Genomic DNA, 27,939 nt, shown 5'->3' with positions numbered 1-27,939 from the left:
AAATGGTATAGGAATAGGGTGACGTAAATGGTTATTTGCGGTCAGCATGTATGATAAATCAATATATATAATTTTCACTGCAGGAAATCTATCCCATAAATGTTGTATGTAAAATCTATAATGTATATAAAGATCAGTCTCCTTTTTATATAACCTAGATGAGTCCTTAAGTATTGTTATACTTTTTTCAAGGCTTTTGATATTAGCACTGCCATAACAAAATCCCCTTTAGCTAAAGACACCTTATGGTTCCAGAGGTCTTCGGGAAAAACCACACCGTCGAGTAAACCAGTTCCCCTGTGAGCACTTGATAACTGTAAAGGACCTCCTGGCCATTGTGTGCAGAAGGGCTGCAGACCAAGAAAAGTGTGATGAGAAGGAAACAAGTGGACCCTCTTGGCTGCCTGTAACTTATTGTTTAAAAAGGGAGATAGTGAAGTTTGTTTCGCTTTTTCAAAGGAGAGAAAAGAGGTAAGTTTTAAAAGATTGAGGGGGATGGTAAGTTAAATTAATTGGTATATGAAACTTTTATACAGGTTTAGATTCCCCAAAGTGTTTTTATATGATAAACATGATAACCAAATGTGAATATGAAGAAACTATGACAATACTTGGAAGTCAGACTTTTACCTTTTTTTTTTTTAACCCCTCAATGACGGTATCAGAAATCTCTCACTGTCACTGACTCCAGTGATTTCTGGCAACTGTCTTGCCATTTGGCCCAGAATTTTCTGCACGACTTGCTCTAGTGAGTCGTGACACCTGTAGCCATACCCAGCGTGATGACGGGTATAGGCGTGGCCCGGCAGAAAGGGATTAACTTTTGTATGGATAAGAAATGCTGAAACTTAATTTCAGGAGGGCAATTTGGTTGACCTGAAATGGCTTCATTCACAGGGGAGAGGACAACCACTGGATTATTAAACCCTGGAACCTAGCACGAGGCCTGGACCACACCATCACCAATAATATAAACCACATTGTTCGGTTGCCTGCCACTGGCCCAAAGGTTGGTAGTTATTAGTATTTATATTTATTTGATATTCATTTCCTTATAAGGTTACCTTCAGAGTTTTAAATCTAATCACTGTTTGCCTTGCTTTATGGTGGCTATTGATATTCACTGTATTTGATTGTCAGAAGTATTTAAGTTATTCATCCCAGTTTCTACTAATGCTTCAGGTACACCAAGCTTATGGTAGACCTTTTTAATCATTTTTCCCCACTTATCATTTTACAGATTGCTCAGAAGTACATATCAAACCCTGTCCTGTTCCACAGAGATGACATCAACTGTGATGTCAAGTTTGATGTCCGTTACATTGTGATGCTGCTGAATGTGAAACCGCTAAAGGTAAGTTTTTTCAGAAGAAGGTTTGTGTCAGGATTGATGAGAAAGATGGGGAGATGAAACAAAAAGACATATGTGTGAAGAGACATTGACTGGAAGGATGAAATGTAATCATGTCATGGCAAATCAGGGCCAAGTGTTGGATGACAAATAACCAAGTCATGTCAACAAAATGTGATTATGTTCTCTATTAAATAAATTATCCGAGGACTTGTATGTATACATGCACCCAGTATCGTGTTAATAATAATAATAATAATAATAATAATAATAATAATAATGATAAAACATTTAAGCTTAAGGAAAATGTGTTAGTTTTACACAAAGTAGGTGTTAAGGAATGCTATTGTTTGCTATTGTTCAAGGTATAATAATAGATATGAGGTCTGATACTGTTAGAGTTTAAAGATAGTGTATAACAGGTTGACATTAAATTTTCTAGCATTGTTAGGATCTGCAGGGTGCCAGATTCCTAATAATTATTGATGTTGGAAAATCGGTTACACTAAACAAGACCTAGTGCATTTGAAGTCACTGCTTGTATAATAAAACAAATCTTTAATTGTTGATTAAAACCATGACAAGCACAGGAATGTCACGGGCCCATGCCTGAGAAGGTGGGCATAGTGTTATACTGACCCTGTGCCCAGCTCCTAGAATTGGGCAAGCATTTGGCATTTTTGCAAAACCAGTATTGTAAATGCATCAGAGATATAAACATCTAACAAAATTCATAGAGAAAAAAAAAGGAGAGAAGATAAGAAACTGAAGATTGTCATACATGTGGCCACTCCACTGTAACTCACCAGCTTGCAGTGCCTTTCCCTCATGATCACTGTAGTCCTACCCCTCAGGTTCTCCTGGCTCCCCCATGTGCACATTGCCCCTACCCGGCACTTCTTTGACTCCACTGCAGTTAACCAGTTCACTACAAAATTCAATTATTCCATCAATAAAGATTTTATCAACTAGATCTTTCTCATTTATTTCATTGCTTTCTCCTCCACCCACTCAATGCTGCAGGTTTGTATAATGATGTGAAGGAGATACTTCTTCATTCATATTCGTTCTTTTCTGAATTCACATTAGCCATGGCTGATGCTAAATTTCAGCAGGTTATTTATAGCAATGTACAAAAGCAGACTGCACCAGCAAACAGTAGTACAAGGTCATTGTGGCAGAACCGGAAATTTTTTGTTATAAATCTTTGTGAAATATGTGTTACAAAGTGCATTTTACTGGATAACTGGTTGTCCACCACTGCTACTCCATTTAGGATCATCGTAATAAATTTTGTACTTCTTCCAGGTTGCTGTGTACAAACGCTTCTGGATTAGATTTGCCAACAAGCAGTTTGAATTGAATGAGTTGGATGATACTCAAAAGCATTTTACAGTTAACAATTATAATGATGCATATCTTCTGCAGGTATGTATGCCTAATGTATGCTTCTGAGAGTGAGAGTGAGTGTGAGTGTGTAAGGGGGGGTATCTATATTATGAATAAACTTAATGAAGATAATATATATAATTTCTTAGGTTTAAAAGCATTTGATTGATTTATGTGTTTTTATTCTTTGCATGCCTAGATGTACTGTCACGACTTCATCGCTAAATTTAATGCCCAGAATCCTGAACATCCATGGAAAATTACAGAGAAAAAATTGTTTGACATATTTCTTCAGGTAAATTTCTCTAATATTTATCAGTCCATTCATGATTTAAAACCCATACTTGTTGTGAATTACTATTATATGATATTATTTTAATATTTGATTCATTATTTCAAGTTAGATGTTTCTTGACAGTAAAGTTGTAACAGATTGCATATTGTCTTGTCATTTTTTCCCATCTTGATTTTGGAATTATAAAGGTATAATTTGTCCAAAGCTGGTCTAATTTATATTGTTTTTGTTAATTATAACATATTCACTTTTTATTTTCCCTTTCTCAGTTTTTTTCTTATCTAAAGGTAATCAATAATTCACAGGTTTTCAAGGCAGCCACCTCTCAAGATGCTCCTGGCGGCATCCCACAGAATGCTCAGTGCAAAGGCTTCTATGGGTTTGACATCATGCTGGAGTGGGTGGAGAAGGATGGTAAGTTTTCCAATAGCTTTTTCCTTTTTGTTATTTTCTTTCTTTTTCTTTTCTTTTCTTTCCTTTTTTTTTCTCTTCTCTTCTCTTTTCTCTTCTCTTCTCTTCTCTTCTCTTCTCTTCTCTTCTCTTCTCTTCTCTTCTCTTCTCTTCTCTTCTCTTCTCTTCTCTTCTCTTCTCTTCTCCTCTCCTCTCCTCTCCTCTCCTCTCCTCTCCCTCCTCTCTTCTCTTCTCTTCTCGTCTTCTTCTTCTTCTTCTTTTGAAAGGGGGCATGAGTTTGAAGAGAGGAAAATTAAGATGGAAAAAAAAACAGTGGCACTGGGGAATAATCTGTATATTTGCTGCTCTGCTGGAATTAATATCCAGGGGCTTGCACAGAACAGAAAAGCAGAAGTGTAAGATGATTTTGGAATGCTGCAGTTTGAGAATTTCCAGCATAAAATGCCATGTCTGTATTGTAACAGAGAGCAGCTCCGTTGTTTTGGCGTATGCAGATGCCACCTGGAATTGTGGCCTTTGTTTCTGCAGTTATTTTTTGTGTTGGGATGTGAAGGAAAGAAGGATGAAAGTAAATGAAAATAAAGGAGAGCCAATAGGGCTGATGATATGAAAAAAAGGAAGGGTGATAAAGAGAAGAAAAGGTGGTGATAGTGACATAGGGAGAATGAAGTAAGAGAAATGTATCCTGCCATTTAACATAATGATAGCAGATGACAAAAATACATGTCATGTTCACTTTAATTTTTGAATTATAATTCTAGGCCCAAGAACAAGAAGGACAAATGTCCTTTGAAGGTTTGCTCTGTTAATTGAAATTCGGCAAATAATAATTCATGAAATATATTTTTTTGTGACTAATCCAAACTGTGTTAAATGAATCTGATCCCTTCCAAGACATTTTTCTACATAGCAAAAATAGAGGAATATTTTTCATAATGAAAAACATATCTAATATGTTTTTATACTTTCAAAACAGACGTGGCAAAAATGTATATTTTGCTGATTAACTGATGAATTAAGACATTTACTGCTATTGAATTGAAATCTTTCCTCTTAATTTAATTTCTGAAGTTTTTCTACCATTTTATGACTCAAATTTATAAATAAATGAATTGAATTTTGAAGGAATGCTCTTGTGGCATAGGGTCAAATATTGGCCCTACCTATCTAACCGCTTTAAGCCTTTTCCTTGATTTCAAATTAGTTTTTTTTTTTTTACATTTTTTTTTTTTTTTTTTATCAGTGTTTTAGTAACTGTATAGTAATATCAGTAGTAATAATAAGAAAATTAATATCAATAGTATTAGAAAAGAAAAAAAAAACTACAAAAAGCTACAATAGACAGTCATTGAGTTGATACTTAATGTTGAAGAAATAACTTAGAGAGAATTACATAGGGGGATTGTATACTGCCATGTGTGAATGTTAATTTAGTACTCAGTGTTGAAGAGTCACCAGTAACTTAATAAAGTCACTGGCAAACAATGCTAAATTATTGCCTAAAAAGAGTGTCGCATCTTTCATGGAAACCTCTGGAAACCTAACTCATTTCCACCTCTTTTAAAATCCTGGCTTTGCCCTTTTGGTAATAACAGGGGGAAGTAAAATGTTCAAATTGTTTACATGTGATGGCATAAAGATATCTGTTAGTTAAAAGTTTTGCATTAAAGGTAAATGTAATGATAAAGATAAGATAGGTAAATGTAATATATAAGAAAAATGAAAATGCCATATAAAAGTGCTTGTGATGGTTTGTCAAAGTTTCCCAAGTTAGAGGTAATTGCCAGGCTTAGAAAAGTCTTACTTTTTCTGTGTCCTCTCCTTTTCATCTTGAGTATGTTCAGCCTTTCTAATTACAAATTTTATTTTACAGGTCAGAAAACCATGCAGCCACTGATTCTGGAAGTCAATTTCAACTCAGATTGCAAAAGGGCTTGTGAATATTATCCTGAATTCTTCAATGATGTTTTTAGCGTCATGTTTTGTGATGAAACAGATGGTCATAATGTTGCAGTTCTTCAGTAAACTGCAGACTACCATTGTATGCCTTGCCATACTCTGTGATATGTACTAGGTTCTCTCTGCATAAGTTGAAATTGTCTTTGTAAACACAAAAGCTGTAATTCTTTGAACATCATGTATGGTATTAGCATGACTTTTTTTGTTTGTGTTTAGTGGTGGTCTTGAAAGTATTAAACAGACTCCTCTTCATGTTTTTTAGGATAATTAATCCTGACATTTTGAAATATTTTGGTGGATATTGCATGTCAATTTGCCTTGCTGGCCTCACTGTGGTAGAAATTGCACACCTATAGAACATGACAAGACATAAATTGTGATTTTTTTTTTTTAATGGACAAAGAGATTTCCAGTGTAGTAATCTCAGAGTTTTTTTCTGGGACGTTACCAGAACCAAAGTCCCCCAAGAGCATGGCCATATCCCTGATTTCAGGCATAAAACCATATTATAGAACTCTACCAGTTAATGGATATAGAGTGTAATTGAGAGCATGCTGGTGCATTATTATAGGTTGTGTAATAAAAACTTGAGGCTTTTGCACTGCACATATTATTTGATGTATGAATATATTGCAGATGCTCATTTCCATGACAATTTCCTTGTTATGTCGTAAACATTCCATAGCTCTCAACAAATTTACAAAATTGTTCTTGTGTGTTATATCTCATGATAAAAAAAAAAGTTTGTTCATATCACCTAGAAATATAAACAAAAGACGAAATTAACATCTGCGATAAAATCACATGTTCGCAGCTCAAAATATGTCAGTTAGTGTTTTGTAGCCATGCATGCGGACAATCATGTCATCCTGGTTATTAATTACATCTCATAACACAGCAGTATTTGTGGGTTGTGTATTGATAAGGTTATTGTGGTGTAATGCTTAGTGAAGTGCCTGTAATTCTTAGATATGTATAATAGAAACAATCACAAAAAGTGTTTTCATCCTTTAAACTCAGTTGCAGAGGACAATATATTCACTGGAATATGAATTTGTTATTGGTAATAGAGGAGTTGTCAAAGGATACATAATGTAAGAAACAAACTATTTTCCATGAATGGTTATTTTATTTATTTTTTTGTTTTTTTCTATTAAGTTTGATCACATGTCAGAATTGTTTAATAATTATGGTCAAATTCCTTTGTTACATTATATTGAAATGAATATTTTGTTTGCCTTAGGAGAGGCTGAAATATATGTAAATGTATGATGTAGTACAGGATGAACGTTATAGGTAAAGGATAACTTTACTAACAATAGCAGTCAAAATTAACCATCCTTTTGCACAAAGAAAGGAAAGTGTAAGGAAAGGAGAGTTAGCCTCATACAAGATTATTAATCACTTGTAGAAAGAGATACTGAATGTTAGATAATGACATGTTAGGTATGTGGTAATGAGAAGTAGATTGTGAGGCTTCTTGTTATTAAAGACAGAAAAGTTGAGACACCTTAATGTATCAAGGAATATTGCATTCAGCCACAGTGCCACGTAAGGCTGCTGACTTAGAATCACAATAGATTACAATGACTACTAAAAAGCTCATCCTGTATTGTTTTGAGTGGATAGATTATGTTGTTGAAGGAAAGGAAAAAATGTAGGAGTGTGTATTAAGTTTCTCTCATATTGAGATAATTTATTACTAGTAATAATAGATATGTTCTTTTGTTTACATCTTATTGGTGCAGTGGCTATTTATGTTTTGATTATTTAGCCATTCTGTATTGTAAGAAAGTATTAAAATCTTTATTTTACTGGATCATTTAATTTCCTTTCAAACTATAACTATATAGTACCCGTTGCTCAGTTGTTGTGGGGGGGCCTAGGAGGCTAGAACTGGGACCCAATGCTGGGGATCTTCCCTGACTTGGGCCTCAGCCCTGGACTCTCCTGGTTCCCTGACCCCAGGCTCTTCTTTGACCACAACTCTGAACACTGCAACTACTACCCTCTCCTCGGTGTCTACTAATACATTATCCACCCAAGTCAACACTCCTCCAGGAGACATTCCTACTCTCCCAACATTTTCAACTTCATCCCCTCTACCCCCACAATCTTCTTCATCAATCACCCCAGCCTCCCTTATTACTAATTTACCGTCTTATTGTCCACCACTCCATAATAATACCTCCCACAACACTACTCCCTCTTCCACTCGTTCCTATCCTTCTACCACCCCACCCCCATTTCTACAAATATGTTAAATACTCAATTTTGACCAATTTTTCATGATCCTCCCACAGCTCCTTACTCGGACAACACTCTCTTCCAGCAATGTCTCCAAAAACAAGTAGGCAAAGTCTCTTTCAGTAGCCAACCCGATCATTCTCATCTCGTCACTGTTACATCTGAAAACCGACCTATAGCATTATCAACTGATCTCTCTGGTAATCCCATTCCTTCAGAACCTCATCCAACCCTCAATACTTGTACCAGAACTGTCTCTATCTCCCCAGCAAACTGCCCAATAAAAAAAAAAAAAAAAATGGTCAGATTGTGGAGAAGACTTACTCGTCTACTCGGACTATGATGTGATATCAGTACAGTGCTGCTCCATTCTTACTAAAGGTCATTGTAAGAACCCCACCAACATTGCCAAAATTACTTCCCATAGACATGAATTTCCCTTTAATGTTTACATTGGTGGAGAATCCCATCCCTCCCTGTCCGACCATATCAACCTCCTCCCCATCAGTGTCAAAATTGTTGGGGTGTTTTGGACATCCTACCAAACACTGCTGTTCTACAGCCTGATACCTACTATATGCCCAACCTGGTCATAACTGCTCTGCACAGTCACACACATGTGTCAACTGTGGCATTCCCCATAATGTATTTTGTAGGGGCTGCAATAAATTCCAAGTTTGAGTCTGAGGTGGCAACTGTCAGACTCAGACTTGGTCTCACTCTATGTGAAGCCAGACAGGAAACGCATTGATGAGGTTTTTCTCTTACTCCCTACTCCAGTAAAGTCATTCTCTCTGCCCCTCCCCCTCCCCCTCCCTCCCAAGATGTTCCTACACCCTCCCTTATACCTATCCCTCCTACATCTTACTTCCCCACTTCCTCAATCAGATTTTTTTGCCATTCTAAATCCAGACACTCCAATCTCTACTATAGCCCAACACCTTTCCACCCCTTCTTCACCTACCACACACACACCTCCACCTACCTTTGCTTCTACTCCTCAGACACCAGTCTCCTGATACACCACCTCCCCCCTCTCATTCCTTATCTCACCCCCTAGCTCCTTCAAATTCAAATTCTCCAGCACGCACTGTAACCATAATCACTCATAGATCAACTAAAGAATAACTCTTACATTGCAATATATGCGGTTTCTGTTCTCACAGACCTGACCTTCGTCATATCCTATCTTGTTACCCATCCATTATCTGCTTCCAAGAGACTTTTCTTAGACATCTTCCTTTACCAATTCCGAACTACCATTTCGTCTCTTCTACACACTCCCTTGTCTATTCTTATCCATCAGAAAACACCTTATGTGATACCTCCCTTTCAAACACCTGTCCCATGCACAGTTATTCACATCTTTCTTCACCGTTGGATCGCAGTTATTCAGTCTACTTCACCCCTTCCCATCCCATTGACCTTGTTGCTTTTGAAAATCTAATTTCCCAACTCCAACCACCTTTCCTCGTAGTTGGTGATTTTAACTGCTGCCACACTCTTTGGGGTGATTCTATCACCAACTCCTGTGGCCGATCCCTAGAATGCTTCCACTCCACAACTGACACTATGGAAGAAAAACCCACAATACATAACTAGATATATTGAAAATGAGACTACAGTTTCGAAATTCACCTGGATTTTATCCTCAGGTCTGAGGATGGAATCCGGGTGGATTTTGAAACTGTAGTCTTATTTTCAATAAATCTAGTTTTGTATTGTGGGTATTTCTTCCAATGTATCAGCACGGAAGAGTGTTTTTCCATTCAACTGAGACTATTCTTAATTTAGATTGCCCCACACACTTTGACATACGCACGTAATCTTTTTCATGCATTGACCTCTCTCTCTATGCTCCGCTTATCTCCATTTAGATTTCCATTGGTCAGTTCTAGACCACTTTACCTATAGTGACCATTTTCCAGTTCTCCCTTCTCCTACTTCATATGTACCACTTCCTAACCACCCATGCTGGTACTTTGAGAGAGCTGACTGGCATACTTTCACTTCACTTTCTACTATTCCTACCCCTCCATCCCCCTTCTTGTACATTTCAGATGATACAATATTTCACAACTACTGTCCTAAGAGCTGCCTATACAGCCATTCCTCGAACCTCAAGACCTTATACCTCCAATTCCATGGTGGAATTCCAATTGCTGCAAAGCGCTTCACTTAAAACGTGCAGCCTGGATCAGTTACCACTACAAAAGAGGAACCCGTAATGAACTATCAGCCCTTATCTCTTTTAAAAGAGCCTCTGCCTGTCTTCATCATACAATCCAGGGCAGTAAAACAAATAGCTGGCAAAATTGTTTCCTCAAATACATCTACATCTATCTCAGATGTTTGGTGCAGGATCCATAAACTATCAGGCACCCCCCCCCCCCCCCATCCAGCTTCCATCCTCCATATTTAAGATACTCTCATCTCGGATCCTCTCCAAGTTGCCAAAGAACTAGTGACTATTTCAGCCAGGTCAGTAGTGGTTCTCACCATTCTCCACACTTCTCTTCTCATAAGACCATTGGGAAACACACCCCCATTATCACCCTATCCTCTGCTGAGTCCTAAAATGCTCCTTTTTCTTTCTTTGAACTCAATGCTGCCTTACAGTTGTGCTGCAACACTCATGAAGGCCCTGACGGTATTCACTACCTTATGCTCCAACACCTTCCATCTTCTCTATCATTCTTACTATTTTCAACCATATATGGAAGCCATGAAATTTTCCTTCTCATTGGTGAGAAGCTCTCATCTTCCCCTTCATGAAACCCTCCCTTAAGATTACCGCCCCATTGCTCTAACTAGCGAATGGTTAACTTCTGCTTAATGTGGTATCTTGAATTTCACAATTTTCTTTCTCCTTCCCAGTTTGGTTTCCGCCATGCCCGAAGTACAGATGACCCCCTTGCAGTACCATATTTTCCAACAATTATCCTCCATAGACTTAAGAAGTCTTTCCTCTCCAAACGTACTTTCCAGGTCAAAAATGCCTCTTCCACATCATCATCCTTTCTTTAGTTCAAAGGCATCCCACAAGGCAGTGTGCTCAGCACCACTTTATTCCTTCTTGCCGTTAATAATACTGTCTCAGTTTTACCAACAGGAACCTGATCATCACTATAGGTTGATTTAACCATCTTCGCCTCTGGCACATCCATACCAAATCTCCGCTAATTCCTTCAGCTGCAATATCATTAGTATCTTCCTGGGCCACTAACCATGGCTTCTTTTCTGTCTCCAAATCTTTCCCCATCCTTTTCTCTCACACACATGTCGGTCCCCAACCTATACCCTTCTTATATGGCACTCAACTCCAATACCATTCCTCTGGCGAATTCCTTGGCATTATTTTTGACCCCATATTGTCCTGGCAAGACCGTATCTTTTGCATTAAAGAAAAAGCTTACCACCGCTTCCGAAACTTAAAAACTCTGTTCCCATACATCCTGGGGCTCAGATTGCAAAACTCTCCTCCATCTTCATTTTACCTCAATCCTCTCCACTCTTATTATGATTGCCATATCTACTCCTCTGTCTCAACCTCCCTCCTTGCTCATCTTGATACAATCCACCACTACAGTCTTTGCTTAGCCTTAGGCACGTTACGCTCCTCTCCAGTTTCTCATGTATTCCAGCCACCGATTATTACCCCACTCTAAGACCTTCCTGTATACCTTATGGCAATCTCTGGTCAAGTCTCCACACTAATAAATTACATACTGTAAAATTATCAATCTCCTGGTCAGCTCCATTTCATTGGAACAGATGTTGGGAGACAGCTCTCGCCTGCTTACGTATTGGCCACACCCGTCTAACATCCTCCTGTCTGATGTCACATTTTGATCCATCCCTATGTTCAATGCATTATGTCCCTCTTTCAGTTCCAAACTTTCTGTTGTCCTGTTCATGCTGTGATGTGCAGCCTGTACCTCTGCTTTCCCCCACCTATCCTCCCTTCACAGACCTCCCAACCTATCAGACATCCTTACAGAATCTCACACTTTCAGCTTTGACAACCTGTTCTCTTTCCTCAGATTCATACATATCCTTCATTTGATCTAATCCCCCTTTCCTAACCCTAACTTAACCAATTCACTCATCAACTCCTTTACTCATCTTTAACCTTTTAAATATTAATTTAGATAGCTGACATATAGCAACTAACTACTAACTCAACTGCCCTTCACTATCCTTTACTGTACCTTCCTACAGTGTTACACAACCTTAGATGTCTAGCACATCTATTTTGCTCTTAACCATTAACCATTTTTCCCTCTAAAAATGTGAATGTGCATATGTTCAAACAGTTTGAAAACTATATGACTTGATTTCCGAGTAGCTACCAAGGGCAAATCTAGAACCTGCTTATACCTCCCTTCTTTGCCCTCATAAGCTTTGAGCCATTCAACACTGGAATCTGCAAGCCTAATGCAAAGGTTCCCCCACAACCCCTTGTTTGTTGTTGTCATGGAGGGTCTTAGGAGACCGAGACTGAGGCTCAATGTAGGGGATCATCCCTACCTTGGAACTCAGCCCTTGCCTCAACTAATTTTGCATGGTCTTCTCTTCTCCCCTTTCCTTTTCCTTCTCTTCTTCATCCCCTTTTTCTGTCCACTTCCTAAGGTGTGAGAGCCATGCTGAAGGGATGAAAGTCTGGATTTGTTTCAGTCCTGAATGGCCACTGGGAGCCAATGGCATGGTAATCACTTGGTTAATTGCCTAGCCCCTAACCCTTATGGAGACCCGGAGGGGTAGATTGTTTCTTTGCCCATTTATTTTAGGCTCACCACAGCCAATAATGAATATTTTTTACCCTTATTAGGGTAAAAAATATTAGAGACATTAATGTTTGTCCCTTCATCAACTAGCCATCTAAATTTAATTTCTCTGGTTTCCCAACCCCAGCTTCACCTTTGACCACTGTAGCAGCATGACCCCACAACCTGAAATTCAGCGTAGTTTCCCAGGTTGAGTCACACCAGGTCCACAGCCATGTCCACACTCATTGGACAGTGGGCTCCCCTCATCCCCTGTGCGCTTACATAGTGCATGTGTACTTAAGCTGCAGAATCCAGAACTGAGATCAGCATTCCCCGATTCTCCAGATGACCATCACAACAGCAGCACCAATACAAGAACTGCCCAGTCCTTAGCCGACTGGGGAACCTGCTGGCTCCCCTGTTGATCTCCACCTTCAGCACCCAGTCATACCTGTGGGCACTCACACCCATAACAATTACTCCATAAAGAGATATAGACCAGTCCAAATAGTAGATGCCAACCATCTACTATACCACAGCTCTGATCACTTATACCAATACCCCCTCTTCAGTGTTTGCTGTCAACTTTTGTCCATTTTGAATCATACACCTGGGGCCTTACTCACCCTTCAGAATATACCCTTCCTCTCTCCCAACATCCTCCACTTCATCTACTGCACAGTCTTCTTCACTGTCTACCCCCTCCCCCCTTATTACTACTATTTATCCCTATTATCATCATCCCCAGTAGTACTACCATTTTCCTCCCCCCTTGTTTTGCTACTGCTTCCACCTCTGCAACTTTTTGAGTACTCTTTTTGGCCCAACCAAGTGGGATCAATTCTTGTAATTCCCCTTACAACCCTTAACTCTGATAACACCCTCCTCTTCCAACAATGTCCCCCAAAACAAGTAGGCTAAATTTCCTTTCACCTTGTCACAGTTACATCCAAGTCTTAAGCTCATGCAATATGACTGACCTTACTGGGAAACTCATTCTTGCCCAACCTCACTCCTCCCTTAATACTTGTACCAGACCTGCCTTGTCGAATACGACACACTGGCAGTACAATGATACACTATTCCTCTCAGAAGCTTCCGTAGACATGACCTCCCCCATGAAGTTCTTGGTGAAGTGTCCTGCCCTGTCTGACCAGGTCGCCCTTCCCCATCAATGTCAGAATGTTGGGATTTTGGCCACCCAGCCAAACCCTTAACCCCCTTCCCCTTTTACAAATCCCTGCCATATTCCATTTGCTCTTTCCTCTTTACCCTTTTCACTACCATACTATGCAACAGCACGCTACAACTTTTGGCATTTTATCATAATCATACTCTCAATTTTATCCTTTTTACCATAGTGCTATATGACCTATAATGTCTAGCACATTTACTTGTTTTAACCGTTAATCATTCTGGAAATCAACAAACATTGCCTTATGAACCAAGAAAATCCTTACCTGGAGGTTCACCCCTAAGCATCACCCTATCACTGTATTTTGAATACACAAAAGGCAGTACCACAATTACCCTTTTTTTTAGGCCTCCTCAATGAAAAGAAATAACTCTCTAAATCATCCCTACCCATATACTTTAGGCTCATCATTATCAGAGGCACAATACTCCTTTAAAGGTGCAATAGCTATAAGAAATTGTTTCAATAGCCACAAACTTTCATCATCACAACCTGATGTATCGTCTCATGGTGTGATGTTTGGTTCGAATGAGGGATAGGTGCCCTAGTAATCAGTCTATTCCAAATGAAGACATTCACATATTCACAGCTTACAAGTAAACATTTGAAAGATGATTAGTAAACTAACCTGGTTCTGTGTGTGCACCTTTGTTGAAGCTCCACTTTGCTTACTGTCAAGTTGCAGTGTCCATTTGCACTGGCTTTGCTCCAGGATCCTCTGAGCTGTCTGAACCTTCAGGTATAGAGCATTTATGAGTGGGAGATAATTTTAAGGACTCAAAGTACTAGCAGTGGCCTTTAACTATGTACCTGTATGCATATACTCTTACAAACACTCACCACCAATACTTTTTAAATAAGATTTTTTTTTTTTTACAGTAAAAAATGTAAAATGTAAAAATCCCTTCTGCCGCTTTTTTGTTCATCAATTCAAATAAGAAAAAACTTAGAATACTATGTAAAGTTCAGCAGCTTTCTCTATTTATTAATCAATTTCTTTCATTTTGCTTTCAAAGATTACGTCACTATTTGACGACAAAGGGGGAAAAAAAACACATAGGAACATTCTACATTTAATATTTCGAGTATATATAAAGTATCTCTTACAAAATATCACATTGGGATGCTTAACAATAACAACCACGTGGGAATATGTGTAAGCTTTCCTCTGTGAAAAGGACAGATGCAAACATGAACAAAATATTCATGAAATATCATACTCAATATAATGATCTTCACGCACACACACATCCACTTATATTAGATATATGAACACACTCAAAACCGATCTCGTGCTTTTTCCGCAAATGCTTTCAGGTTGCCATAAACTTTGGAAGGAGGACTCCCTGGAAGAAAAAGGCAAACCAAATTAGTTTAAAGTAGAATATTATACATGATCTCAAGAACTGTCATTGTTAAATCACTACAGTCATACCTAAATGAAATATTGTCAGCATAATTTCAGAGTTGTTCTTACAGCACTGAAGCCAATCATGTTCACAAAATGAAAATACACACTGATTAGAAAAAGATAAAGAGGCGAAGGAGGAGAAAGAAGAATACATAAAGGAAAATGAGAAATAAAGATTTTTAACCCTTAGAAATTTCTCAGCATCACAGACTCTGGTGATTTCTGGCAACTGTCCTGCTATTTGGCGACGGAATTCACTATTTGTAGTGAAACTCTGGCATGTCGGCACACGTATAGCTGTACTCGGCAGATCAAGCAGTTAGTTATGACTGCTATACGCGTGGCATGGCAGTAACGGGTTAAAAAGTTAAAAAGAAGTAGCAGTAGGAAAAGACTTACCAAGAATCAGGTTACAGATAGCTCTCCTAGCAATCTGAATATTCTGATAAGATCCCAAGATGTGCACCCTTGAGTCAGCCAGAATAATACGAGTGCGTGTTGCGTTTTCAATTGTGAAACGTGTTTTTCCCCCTTTGCCTGCTACTCTGCCAATTGCTCTAGAGAGATGGTCACCTTGGAGACTCAGTTTTACTATATGGTAAGAGAGGGAGAGGAAAAAAAGAATGCATTAAACTATATTCAATGACAATTGATTATAATAAAGACAGGGAGGTAACTGCATTAATTTGCTTTCTGTGATATTTATTCATAATTCATGGCCTAGAACTTTGTGGCCCAATTTAACTAAATTTTAAAACTTAGCCTATTTATCTATTGATCTTCTTATAGTCATATAATTCTAAGTATTCAAAACTCCTTATCATTCCATTAATCCACAAATCTAAATATGAAAATGCACTCTCAACATCTCCACACTTACCATCTTTAATATCAAAAGTCTCGAGGTAAAGGTCATCTAAACGCACTAGTGCCAAGCAGTCATTGACATCAAAACCATAAACAAAGGCCTGTATAAAGTCAGCTGCCTTCTGAATGCTGTTTGGATCATCTGTTTCTGGGCCCGTCTGAAATTGAAGGGTACTTGTATTATAAAGGCTGAATATGAAATGTTGGGATTGTTGCTGTAACATGCAAAGTTATGTTAGGATTACAGCTGCAACATATTAACCTGTTGTAGATGGGTGTCAACTTGTAGTTGACATTCAACTTTTCAGCCTAAGCCTTACAATATTATCAATGCACTATGTGGTTTCAACTACTTTCTTCATGACATGAAAGGCTCTGTGCTATGCATCCTCATGCAAAGATACCAACCCTGATAGGTGACTTTTTAAGATAAAGCCACTGGGAGTAGGATTGCATGGCAAACAAAGACTGAAATCATGGATCTAGCACTGCATGACCTTACAAATAGCCACTTAACCCATTGGATCTGGTTGCATCAAAGCAATTAAATCACAAAAAACCCAGGCATTAGGCTTACATGAGCAGCCGCTCTGCTGGATGGCTGCTTGTAGGCTGGGCGCAAATGAAAACGTGTGCGCGATGGCAAATGGCAAGTAATTTACTCTTTTTACACATAAGCATTTTTAGCTTTTGGGCCATTTTCTAATGTCTATATTTGCCATTTGATTTGCATTATCCAGATGGTAATAGTTTTTTTTTCTTTGTACAGACTCCAATTATCTCTGTAGGTAGTCTACAACTCAGTGCAAGAACCTATGTTATGTAAACCTGTGTTACATTTCTCATTTTTAAAATTTTTAAGTATTATTCAATTTTCTGTAAAACAACCTGCATCACTGCTCATGGTGCCAGGAATAAGATGTTGAGCATGGAAATGTTGTTTTACATGGAGCCAGTGCTTTTCCCCATTCACAGCTCATGGACATATCATACCACATTCTTACATTGATGGGAATAATTCAAAATCACCAAATGAGTAAAATAAACCTCCCAATAGATTTCTGCACTTGTGGTAAGTCTTTTCCTTCACCCTGACCTTCCTTTGCATTGCTCACAATGGCAGGTTTGCATCACCCAGCCTACAGCCAGATTTTCCAGAAATGGCATGTTCGTATCACCCGCCCCTCGGCCTAGATTTTTTTATGACGTGGTCACGTCAACCGGATCCAGTGGGTTAAAGATAGCAAGCCCATATTTTGGTTAACTCACTGGTTCACACAACCTCTCCATATGGGTAAGTAGGACTACACTTTTCTCCCTTGGCTAGTATACCTGGGTTTGAGAGTGGCATTTCTTTGTTGTAGTAACCTTTAGGGGACTTTCTTAACAGCTTTCTAGGTTTAGATAACAATGCTAAGTATGGGCATGCTGGTTTTCAAGTTTCTCTTTGCTTTCAAGTATTATGCCATAAAATTGTAGTTGGATCACTGAAACTTGAATTAGTGGGTCTGTTTACCCTGAATTCAACATCCCTATTGTTACTTATTTTTCATATCCTCCTCTGCAGATCTGGTTGTTATAGTGTAATAACAGTAAGTTTCATTATTTTTTTTTCTTGTTATGATTTGTGAGACCTAGATGTAGCAATGTTTATTGAAAGGAGGTGTACAGTTCTAGAATTAAAATGTGTGTATACATATATCTGTCAGTTAAATAATTTCCATGTACATTTCTTTCATACTTACAGACACTTTTACAAACACACACAAACTAGGATCTCTCCTTCATACTTACACGAAGTTCAACATTTCTATTCTTTAAGTTGAATCGAACTTGAAGTTTCAAGTGCTCTACGAGAGGTGAATATATTTTTGTCCAATTGTCCTTCAGGGGAGTATATCTGTAATAGAAAAAGGTATAGGTTTCTTAGTATATGTAAAAAAAAAAAAAAAAATTTTTTTTGTTCCATTATGTTTTTTCAACCATTTACTTTTCTTAAACCAATGATACCTTGGAAATAAATAGAGCGTGTGCCATTCTGGGGGTAACTTCAAGGTCAAATGCACAAGTCAAAAATTAGAAATGTACAGTATTTCTTCTCCCTTGTTTCTGATTCTGGACAATACAACTATAATAGGCATATGAACAATCATAAAAGTAATTACACACAACACACAACACACACACACACACACACACACACACACACACACACACACACACACACACACACACACACACACACACACACACACACACACACACATATATATATAGTGAAATTACTTTATTAACCCTTTCCCTCTGAATAGCACATATCACCAGGAACTTGTATGTCATTCCCCTATCACCTCAAACTACTCAGAGTTTAGAGTCCTTCTATCACTCACATTTATGGTAGCTGGACATTTTCATAAGAATTAGATTGAAAATACCACTTAAGTCTTATTATTTCACATCTGTAACAAAGCCACAAACAATGACTCTGTGGAAATACAGCATAAAAACAATTGCCTGTACATTGTGTGTGCTGGAGAGTTTATGCACAGCACCAGAGTTTAGGCCACTCAGTGTTTTTGCCTGCCTAGAGGCATTGAGTTTATAGACATATATTAATTTCCAGGGAATATATGCTTATTATGTAGGAAAAAGAAAAGTAATAAGGAAGGAAAAGTAGAAGCAGGATAAGGGGGATGAGTAATGACAATGACAGCAAAAATAACAGAAATGAGAACTAAATTACACAGAAATAGAAAAATAATTGAAGAGCAAAGGGAAAATGGAGAGGATGAGGAGGACTATGGAAAGGGGAAGGAAAATAAGAAAGAATAGAGGTTGGAGGAGAAGGAGCAGGAGATAAAGGAGGAGGAGGAGGAGAAAAAGGAGAAGGAAAAGAAGGAGAAAGAGGAGCAGAAGGTGAAGTTGGAGATTAAGAAGAAATCCATAACAAATATACACAAGGTAAGTCAAGTTCATTGTGACAAACAAAAACTACAGTATATGAATAAAAATAAATAGCTGCAAAGAGCAAAGGAAGCAATAGATATATTTCAATACTGCACTTATATTTAGCATTATCTGTATCATAACCCTAATACAGATATAAAAGTGAAATACATCAATTGCCATTCCATGAAGTTATTTAAGCTTGTTTATATCCTTACTACAATACAAAAACTAAAACTTGCCTGTTTGGAGGGATGAAGACTCTTCTCATTTCTGCGCTGACGAGCCTCTCCTTCTTGGCTGGGGGGAAATGGGGCTTCTTTGTATTGCCTTCCTGTTGGCAAAATATCATCTGAGATATTTCTTAAATACATGGGGTCACAATACAAAACAGAAGAAGGAAGGAAGAAAGAAGAAAGAAAGAAAGAAAGAAAGAAAGAAAGAAGGAAAGAAAGAATATATGTATATAATGGTAATTATATAAACATAGTTATAAAAACAATCATAAGAAGGTAATATGCATCATTAATAAATACTAATCAAAACACTAATAACCCTATTCATAAAATTAATGAGTCTTAAACCCTTTCTATCTGGACCCCTGAAAAGCTGAATTACTATATTTTGTTCTTTTTGTTATGAAAAAAACTGATGTTGAGGCTAATTTATAGTAATCAATGGAAATGCATCCGATGGTCAAAACTAAAATGCCACTCCAGTGACTTTTCCAGCCTGACCTTCTTAGCTGTCTCTTCAGTAGAGGTAGCTTTTCAGGGATCCTATGCTTCATGGCTTATTATTCCCAAATATAATCGCTCTATTATTCATTTCCCCGATTCTGTCATAATGCAACCAGGTGCTTCTGTAAGTCCTAGGTTGTGCATGGTCCAAGCTAACCTCCAGCACATAAAAATTGGCACCATCTTTGGCACCATGCTCATTACACCACTGAACCAAAGTATCCTCAAAATGCCTCACAAATGGATTCATCCATTCCCAGCATAAGACTGTCCTGCGACATGGATGCTGGACCACCATTCGAGAGGGTGATGGCAATAGCTGGAAGAAGCTGGACTATAAAGAAGACCCCAGAAGGAGCTTTCCTTAAAAACAATGAATTGAACACAGCCATGATTATTAAATCAAAGTAGTGAATCAAAATCAGTATTGAAAAGAAGAAGAAGAAGAAGAAGAAGTAGAAGAAGGAGAAAAAGAAGGAGAAGAAGGAAAAGGGAAAGGAAGGGAAAGGAAGGGAAGGGAAGGGAAGGGAAGGGAAGGGAAGGGAAGGGAAGGGAAGGGAAAGGGAAAGGAAAGGGAAGGAAAGGGAAAGGGAAGGGAAAGGGAAAGGGAAGGGAAAGGAAAGGAAAGGAAAGGAAAGGAAAGGAAAAAGGAATGGAATGGAAAGGAGAAGAAATGAAAAGAAAAAGAAAAGAAAGAAAAAATATGGGGGGGGAGGGAGAGAGAGAGAGAGAGAGAGAGAGAGAGAGAGAGAGAGAGAGAGAGAGAGAGAGAGGAGAGAGAGAGAGAGAGAGAGAGAGAGAGAGAGAGAGAGAGAGAGGGAGGGAGAGAGAGAGAGAGAGAGAGAGAGAGAGAGAGAGAGAGAGAGAGAGAGAGAGTTTGGTTTGGATTCCATTTGATACAATGGATATTCTTGGTGTGACATACTGTCTGCTTGATTATTCTCACGTGTCAGCTGCTGCTGACTCGGCTGAACCGAGTCCTTGCCCGCCGTGGTGCCCAGCCAGATTTAGAAGGGAGAGGGGAGAGAGAGAGAGGGGAAGAGAGAGGAGGAGAGAGAGAGAGGGGTGAGAGAGATTAGAGAGGAGAGAGGTTAAGAGAGAGAGGGGTAGAGGAGAGAGAGGTTGGGAGAGAAGGAGGTTAGAGAGAGAGGGGGTTAAGAGAGAGGGAGAGGAGAGTTAGAGAAAAGGGAGAAGAGAGAGAGAGGAGAGATAAGAGAAGAGAGAGAGAGAGAGAGAGAGAGAAAAAGGAGAGAGAAGAGAGAGAGAAGAGAAGGAGAGAAGAGAGAGAGAAGAGAGAAGAGAGAGAGAGAGAGAGAGAGAGAGAGAGAAAGAGAGAGGGAGAAAGAGAGAAGAGAGGAGAGAGGAGAAGAGAGAGGAAGAGAAGAGAGAGAGAGAGGAGAGAAGAGGAGAGAGAAGGAGATAGGAAGAGGAGAGAGAGAGAGAAGAGAGAGAGAGAGAGAGAGGAGAGAGAGGGGAGAGAGAGAGAGAGAGAGAGAGAGAGATCCTCCACACAAACTCATTTAGTTACCTCCTCGACTTCCATTGTGGTTGCATCATCTGCCTTTCTCTTCAGGGGACTGGACTTTTTCACTCCTTCGGAAGCCTTCTCTTCTGCTGTTTCATCAGCTGCATTTTTGGTTTTAACCTCCATCATCTGTAAGGAGGATATGAATTCTTATTCTGTATTTGTTATACTGCCAAATAAATTATATGTATTACATCAATATATATATTACCATCTTTAACAAATTTTCTGAAATTCTTATTTTATGTTCAAAACTCTTTTGAAACTTCAACACACTAGCTACAGCATTATGACCAAAATGAAAGTTCTGTCATAACAAGAGATTTCTAACATCACTGTAAGAACTGCTGTAACAAGAAAAAATTGGTCTCAGATACTCTATGGTAATAAAAAAAAATCTGTACTCATTTAACCTCGTATGTTTTTCAAGGATGCTTGGTAAAATGCAACAGTTTAGCTGCAAAAGACATATTCATCATATCAGAGGTAATAACTACAACCCATTCTTTTTATTTTTTTTCTAAACCTTTCAAGCATCCAACAAAAAGTGTAACGATTATTTTGCAAAATAAAAACAAATGAGACTGGACTGGATGGACTGAAAATTAAAGTATTGGTAATGTTTACCAAGTGCCTGCATCTCTCTATGTCCCTATTACACAAGCCCCTCCTGAGAAATCCACAAACATTGTCATATGAACCAAAACCTTCCTAACCAGGGATATTTGCACTCAATAGGTGTATTTCCCTATTGCAGATTATTTCATGTGTTAGTGAGTGTGCTTTTTCTCTTTATTATAGTGCCACTGCATTTTTCTGTAAATGTATACCAAAGTACTAAGTTATTACCAACTTATCTTATTACCAAATTGCAGAGGCAGTACCATAGATGAAAATGGTCATATTTTTGGTCATTTTGTCTATTATAACAATTCCCCCTCCCCCCCAACAAAATCTGATGCAACAGCTAGTATCCCTAGAATGTTAACCCATTCCTGACGGGTGGCATGTACGCACATGCCATGGTATGGCGGGACCATCTGCCGGGGACATGTATGTGCATGCCATGGTATGGCGGGACCATCTGCCGGGGACATGTATGTACATGCCATGGTGGATGTATGGAGATACCATGAGTTATTTTTTGTTGCAATCACGGCAAAATGTTATTTTTCTGCCACTGAAAGTGTGATCAAGTCGTTTTTAACACTTTCTCATTTTTACTATGAAAAAAAAAAAAAAAGCAACAAACCGATGATTTCAACTCCATGATGCCGCACACTGCTTATTTTATTCAGACTATGTACTGAATAATGATCAACTATGGAGTCTATATAACAACAAAAATACCCTTCAGTCTCGATTTATCAGGAAGTTTGGCAAGTAGAGACTTTAGAAAATATTGAAAACTGAAAATAAAACATATCTTCGTAGTATTACGAAGAAACGGCATGGGATGCTGGTATTTGGCATGAGTGGTCGCGCATCCTAGAGCGACGATATAAGCCCCTGGCAGCGGGGCCCGGGCCACTATGAATACTACCCGTCGGAAAAGGGTTAAGATGGGTGTCCAATTGTTACATATCTGTGTATCTTATAACTACTGTGTATAACAGTGTTTCCATGTCATCACTCCTACTCTGTATCAAAATAGATAACACAGGATGATGATCACACCTAATAGTTTTTTTTTGCCTGTAACAGTGTATTAAGGGGACCGTCCCGAAAAAGGGGGGGAGGGTAAAAATGGGGGGGTGAAGCTTATAAAATCAAAACCATCTTATCGATTTCCTTCAAATTTGGATATATTGTTTATTGTAACATTCCACACCTTTGCTGTAAATTTTGTGAAAATTGACCCAAGGGGGGCGACGCCCCCCCTCAAAAAGCTTTTCATACCACATACGCTTCTTGCGTACCGCCCTTGTCCCACAGTTTTGTAAGTTTTGCAATAAAAAAAAAAAACCTGTTTAAACATCGATAAGATCCAAAGCGATTATCGCGGGATTTTTCCGAAATTTGGTTTAGTTTTCTCAAAAAAAAAAAAAAAAAAAAAAAAAAGAAAAAGAAAAAGAAAAAGAAAGAAAAAAAAAAAAAATCTTTTTTTTTTTTCTTCAAAAATTTGCCAAATAAGAACAGGACCGAAATTCAAAAAAAGCCCGCGATAATCGCTGCGCATTTTGATAAGCTTTAAATTGATACCAACAAAATTTGAATCGGATAAAAACTGTCAGACGAGGGCGGTACGGGAGCTTTATTTTTTTATTTTTGAGAAAAATCCAGTTGAAAATTGTGAATATTTATGTTAATTTTCTGTCGGTATCCTTTAATAGAATTATATGAACTGATTACTAAAGAAGTACATATTTCCTCTTAAATAGTAAAAGAATGAAAATATTATGGCTCGTTAGGGAAATGGATGGGACATTCTTACTGTACCTCGACTTCTTTGCGTTCATCAGCTGCTTTTTGGTTTTAACTCCATCATCTTAAGGGGATATGAATTCTTATTTTTTTTTATACTGCAAATAAATTATATGTATTACATCAATATATATATACCATCTTAACAAATTTTCTGAAATTCTTATTTTATGTTCAAAACTCTTTTGAAACTTCAACACACTAGCTACAGCATTATGACCAAAATGAAAGTTCTGTCATAACAAGAGATTTCTAACATCACTGTAAGAACTGCTGTAACAAGAAAAAACTTTGTCTCAGATACTCTACGGTAATAAAAAAAATCTGTACTCATTTAACCACATATGTTTCTCAAGAATGCTTGGTAAAATGCAACAGTTTAGCTGCAAAAGACATATTCTTCATATCAGAGGTAATAACTACAACCTATTCTTTTTATTTTTTTTCTAAACCTTTCAGGCATCCAACAAAAAGTGTAACAATTATGTTGCAAAATAAAAACAAATGAGACTGGACTGGATGGACTGAAAATTAAAGTATTGGTAATGTTTACCAAGTGCCTGCATCTCTCTATGTCCCTATTACTCAAGCCCCTCCTGAGAAATCCACAAACATTGTTATATGAACCAAAACCTTCCTAACCAGGGAAATTTGCACTCAATAGGTGTATTTCCCTATTGCAGATTATTTCATGTCTTAGTGAGTGTGCTTTTTCTCTTTATTATAGTGCCACTGCATTTTTCTGTAAATGTATACCAAAGTACTAAGTTATTACCAACTTATCTTATTACCAAATTGCAGAGGCAGTACCATAGATGAAAATGGTCATATTTTTGGTCATTTTGTCTATTATAACAATTCCCCCTCCCCCCCCAACAAAATCTGATGCAACAGCTACTATCCCTAGAATGTTAACTCATTCCTGACGGGTGGCATGTACGCACATGCCATGGTATGGCGGGACTATCTGCCGGGGGCATGTATGTACATGCCATGGTGGATGTATGGAGATGCCATGAGTTATTTTTTGTTGCAATCATGGCAAAATATTATTTTTCTGCCACTGAAAGTGTGATTAAGTCGTTTTTAACACTTTCTCATTTTTACTATAGGGGAAAAAAAAAAAAAAAAAAAAAAACACGATGATTTCAACTCCATGATGCCGCACACTGCTTATTTTATTCAGACTATGTACTGAATAATGATCAACTATGGAGTCTATTCACAGCATGAAAACTGCAATTGAGTATCATGCTGTGATCGCGGCAGCTCAGACATGAACCTACAGTTAAAAGAAGAAAGAAGAGACTGTGAGGAGGCGCCCAACGTGACCGAGCCAGCCCAAGTCAGTGCTGGTCCCAAGCCTGGATAAAATAGAGAGAATGATTACCTAAAAAGGTAACACCGGCACTCTCCGTGGAAAGGAACTGGGGACCCTACCACGTACTCACTCCAACATCATCACAACATGAAAACTACAATTAATTATCATGCTGTGACCACGGCGGCTCAAACATGAACCTACCGTAAAAAAAAAAAAAAAAAAAATGAAGTCTATATAACAACAAAAATAGCCTTCAGTCTCGATTTATCAGGAAGTTTGGCAAGTAGAGACTTTTGAAAATAATGAAAACTGAAAATAAAACATATCTTCGTAGTATTACGAAGAAATGGCATGGGATGCTGGTATTTGGCATGAGTGGTCGCGCATCCTTAAGCGACGATATAAGCCCCTGGCAGCGGGGCCCGGGCCACTATGAATACTACCCGTCGGAAAAGGGTTAAGATGGATGTCCAATTGTTACATATCTGTGTATCTTATAACTACTGTGTATAACAGTGTTTCCATGTCATCACTCCTACTCTGTATCAAAATAGATAACACAGGATGATGATCACACCTAATAGTTTCTTTTTGCCTGTAACAGTGTATTAATCTCTTCAATTAGCAGCAGCCTCACACATTTCGAATCACTTTTTAATCAATAAGAGAATAAAGAATAAAGAAAGCATGACAATGTTACACTTCAAAAACATAAATAAGGTAGGAGTACACTGGATCATGTCTATTACATTTAAACCACAATTAAAAATTTCACAATGATGCATCCAACTGCTTTTGATTATGTTTTCTTCAACTGGGTCAGTAATTCCAGTATCTCTACTCTCAGCATTTTCTGCCAGGAAGGAGTGTGAAACAAGACTTTCATGATCCCCATTCAAATTTGCAAAAGAACAGGACCGAAATTCAAAAAAAGCCCGCGATAATCGCTGCGCATTTTGATAAGCTTTAAATTGATACCAACAAAATTTGAATCGGATAAAAACTGTCAGACGAGGGCGGTACGGGAGCTTTATTTTTTTATTTTTGAGAAAAATCCAGTTGAAAATTGTGAATATTTATGTTAATTTTCTGTCGGTATCCTTTAATAGAATTATATGAACTGATTACTAAAGAAAGTACATTAATTTTCCTCTTAAATAATGTAAAAAGAATGAAAATATGTTAATTGGGTCTCGAGTTATGGCGAAAATGACATGAGTACCCCCTAAAAAATTTAGGAAAATCGTAAGGTTGGTTACCTTACCTGGCCATAGACGTTGCTACTGGTGGTCTCACAACACTTGTATTAGTATTTTCATACATGTACTTGTGTTTACATATGAAAACATGCTTGTTGGATGTACATGTACCCATGTGTACACATGTGTGTAAATACATGTACACATGTGTACTGGTGTGTGTAAATATGATTGTATGTGTATGCAGACATGTGTATATGTGTCTCTAAATGTGTATTTCTATATATACATGTGTACATATGTACATTTAAGTGCACATTCTTCTAAGAAGTTGGCCACGTGTAACACAGAAGTTCATATGGTGTGTGTGTGTGTGTTTGAATGTCTACACGTGTGTACATATTTGTGAACAGGTATGTATTGTATGTGTACATGTATATACATGTGTATGCATACATGTATGCATGTCCGTTTGCATTCGCGTATGTTTTAGTAGGCCTACATATATATATATATATATATATATATATATATATATATATATATATATATATATATATATATATATATATATATATATATATATATATATAGGCCTATATATATATTTCATGTACTGTTTACGTTTGTTTTGTATGTATATAGTAATAATCGTGTTATTGTTATTTTTTTTGTGTTTTCTTACTTATTCGGTCTCCAATGAACACATGCACATGAAATATATGATGTAAGAACAGTTTATCCGATCAGCGACTACATGTGAAATAGGCCTACAATCCTCGAGTTTCCACAGAAGCAGCCGTTATCACCCGTTGACAAAGATCGGACCATTCTCATTTATTTTATGGGATATAGATACGCCATTGTTTACACATTATAACCGAAGTCTGAACTTGCATATCTGATGTACACGTCAAGATCGCAATATATTCACCGCATTTTATGTGAAAAAAAAAAAATCAGATTGGTTTTCTTTTTTCTTCATTTATTTTCATTTTCCTTCATTTATTTTATCATAAACCAACAACATTGGGAGTAATCCATTATAATACGACACTCTTAGCCTCCTCCATTCAGTTTCAGTAGGTAGTGTCAATATACAATGTCTCATTCTTGCGCCCTTATGGCATATGTGCATAAGGGTGAAAGTAGCCGATCGGCGATTGGGAGGTGTGGGGTTACGCCCTTGTTTGACTGCCTAATTTTTCAATGCCGGACCTAATAATCGGATGGGTAACTCTCCATTCGTATACGTATTCGAAAATGGTTATAACTCATTTTCGACCTCTGCAGAGAGGGCCATATTATCATGCCTCTGAAATGTCAGAAAAAAAGACAATCCTGCTTGTTGCCACTCTACACCATAGTACACAAAGACATACATAAATAAATAAATAGTGCACAGATACATAAAACGTAGATACCCATCACTTTCAAGGGAACACCCACTGATATTTATCGAAAGGGAAAACAATAGGCGGTCTCTATTTTGCAGACAAATGGGATAAGTATCTTCCAACATTTGTCAAGGATATCTGATGACATATAGAGCGTTGATAACGCAGGTCACACTCTCGTGGAGAAGATAAAGCAAAAATTATAGTAAAATCTTGTCCCGAACAGGTATCCAACTTTTCACAACCACCGACCTTTAAAATAGCACAAAAAATATATATAACTCTTTCTCCAATATTCAGAAATGACTTACACAATGTTTCAGCGCCTCAGACAAGCGAGAAATAAGACTAAAACCTTAAATCCCGAAGAAAAATGAAAGTTGGCGAGGACCTCCTTCTCCTTCACGTTTGTTTACCTTCCACACGTGCTTGACTTTGGAAAATAAGTCATGACTACAAATACCATCAAAAGGATTATCTATTACTTCTA

At 37.9% G+C, this 27,939-nt stretch overlaps 2 protein-coding genes across 3 annotated transcripts in view; one reads left to right on the top strand and one right to left on the bottom strand.

Moving 5' to 3' along the window:
• Window positions 1-6,169, top strand: part of LOC119598122 (tubulin--tyrosine ligase-like protein 12) — a gene marked incomplete at its 5' end in the record, with an annotated part of 6,409 nt that extends 240 nt beyond the window's left edge. The window contains 7 exon segments of the mRNA XM_037947750.1: window positions 256-471; window positions 898-1,009; window positions 1,241-1,354; window positions 2,660-2,779; window positions 2,940-3,035; window positions 3,341-3,449; window positions 5,320-6,169. Coding sequence (XP_037803678.1) covers window positions 256-471; window positions 898-1,009; window positions 1,241-1,354; window positions 2,660-2,779; window positions 2,940-3,035; window positions 3,341-3,449; window positions 5,320-5,471 — 919 coding nt within the window.
• An 8,507-nt stretch (window positions 6,170-14,676) lies between these two features.
• Window positions 14,677-27,897, bottom strand: LOC119597736 (RNA-binding protein PNO1-like). Of its 2 annotated transcripts, none has more exons than XM_037947342.1 (7): window positions 27,761-27,897; window positions 21,109-21,234; window positions 19,083-19,174; window positions 17,689-17,794; window positions 15,908-16,052; window positions 15,427-15,618; window positions 14,677-14,962 (listed from the first exon to the last, which is right to left on the bottom strand). In XM_037947342.1, the coding sequence occupies exons 2-7, from the start codon at window positions 21,232-21,234 to the stop codon at window positions 14,895-14,897; spliced, it is 729 nt and encodes a 242-aa protein (XP_037803270.1). In that variant the 5' UTR covers window positions 27,761-27,897; the 3' UTR covers window positions 14,677-14,894. The 2 variants fall into 2 exon arrangements, with proteins under 2 accessions (XP_037803270.1, XP_037803271.1); XM_037947343.1 differs by having other exon boundaries at window positions 27,805-27,885.
• Window positions 27,898-27,939: the final 42 nt, after the last annotated feature.

Source organism: Penaeus monodon, chromosome 40 (genome assembly GCF_015228065.2).
Source record: "Penaeus monodon isolate SGIC_2016 chromosome 40, NSTDA_Pmon_1, whole genome shotgun sequence".
Taxonomy (NCBI): domain Eukaryota; kingdom Metazoa; phylum Arthropoda; class Malacostraca; order Decapoda; family Penaeidae; genus Penaeus; species Penaeus monodon.
This window is presented reverse-complemented; position numbering and strand designations above follow the sequence as displayed.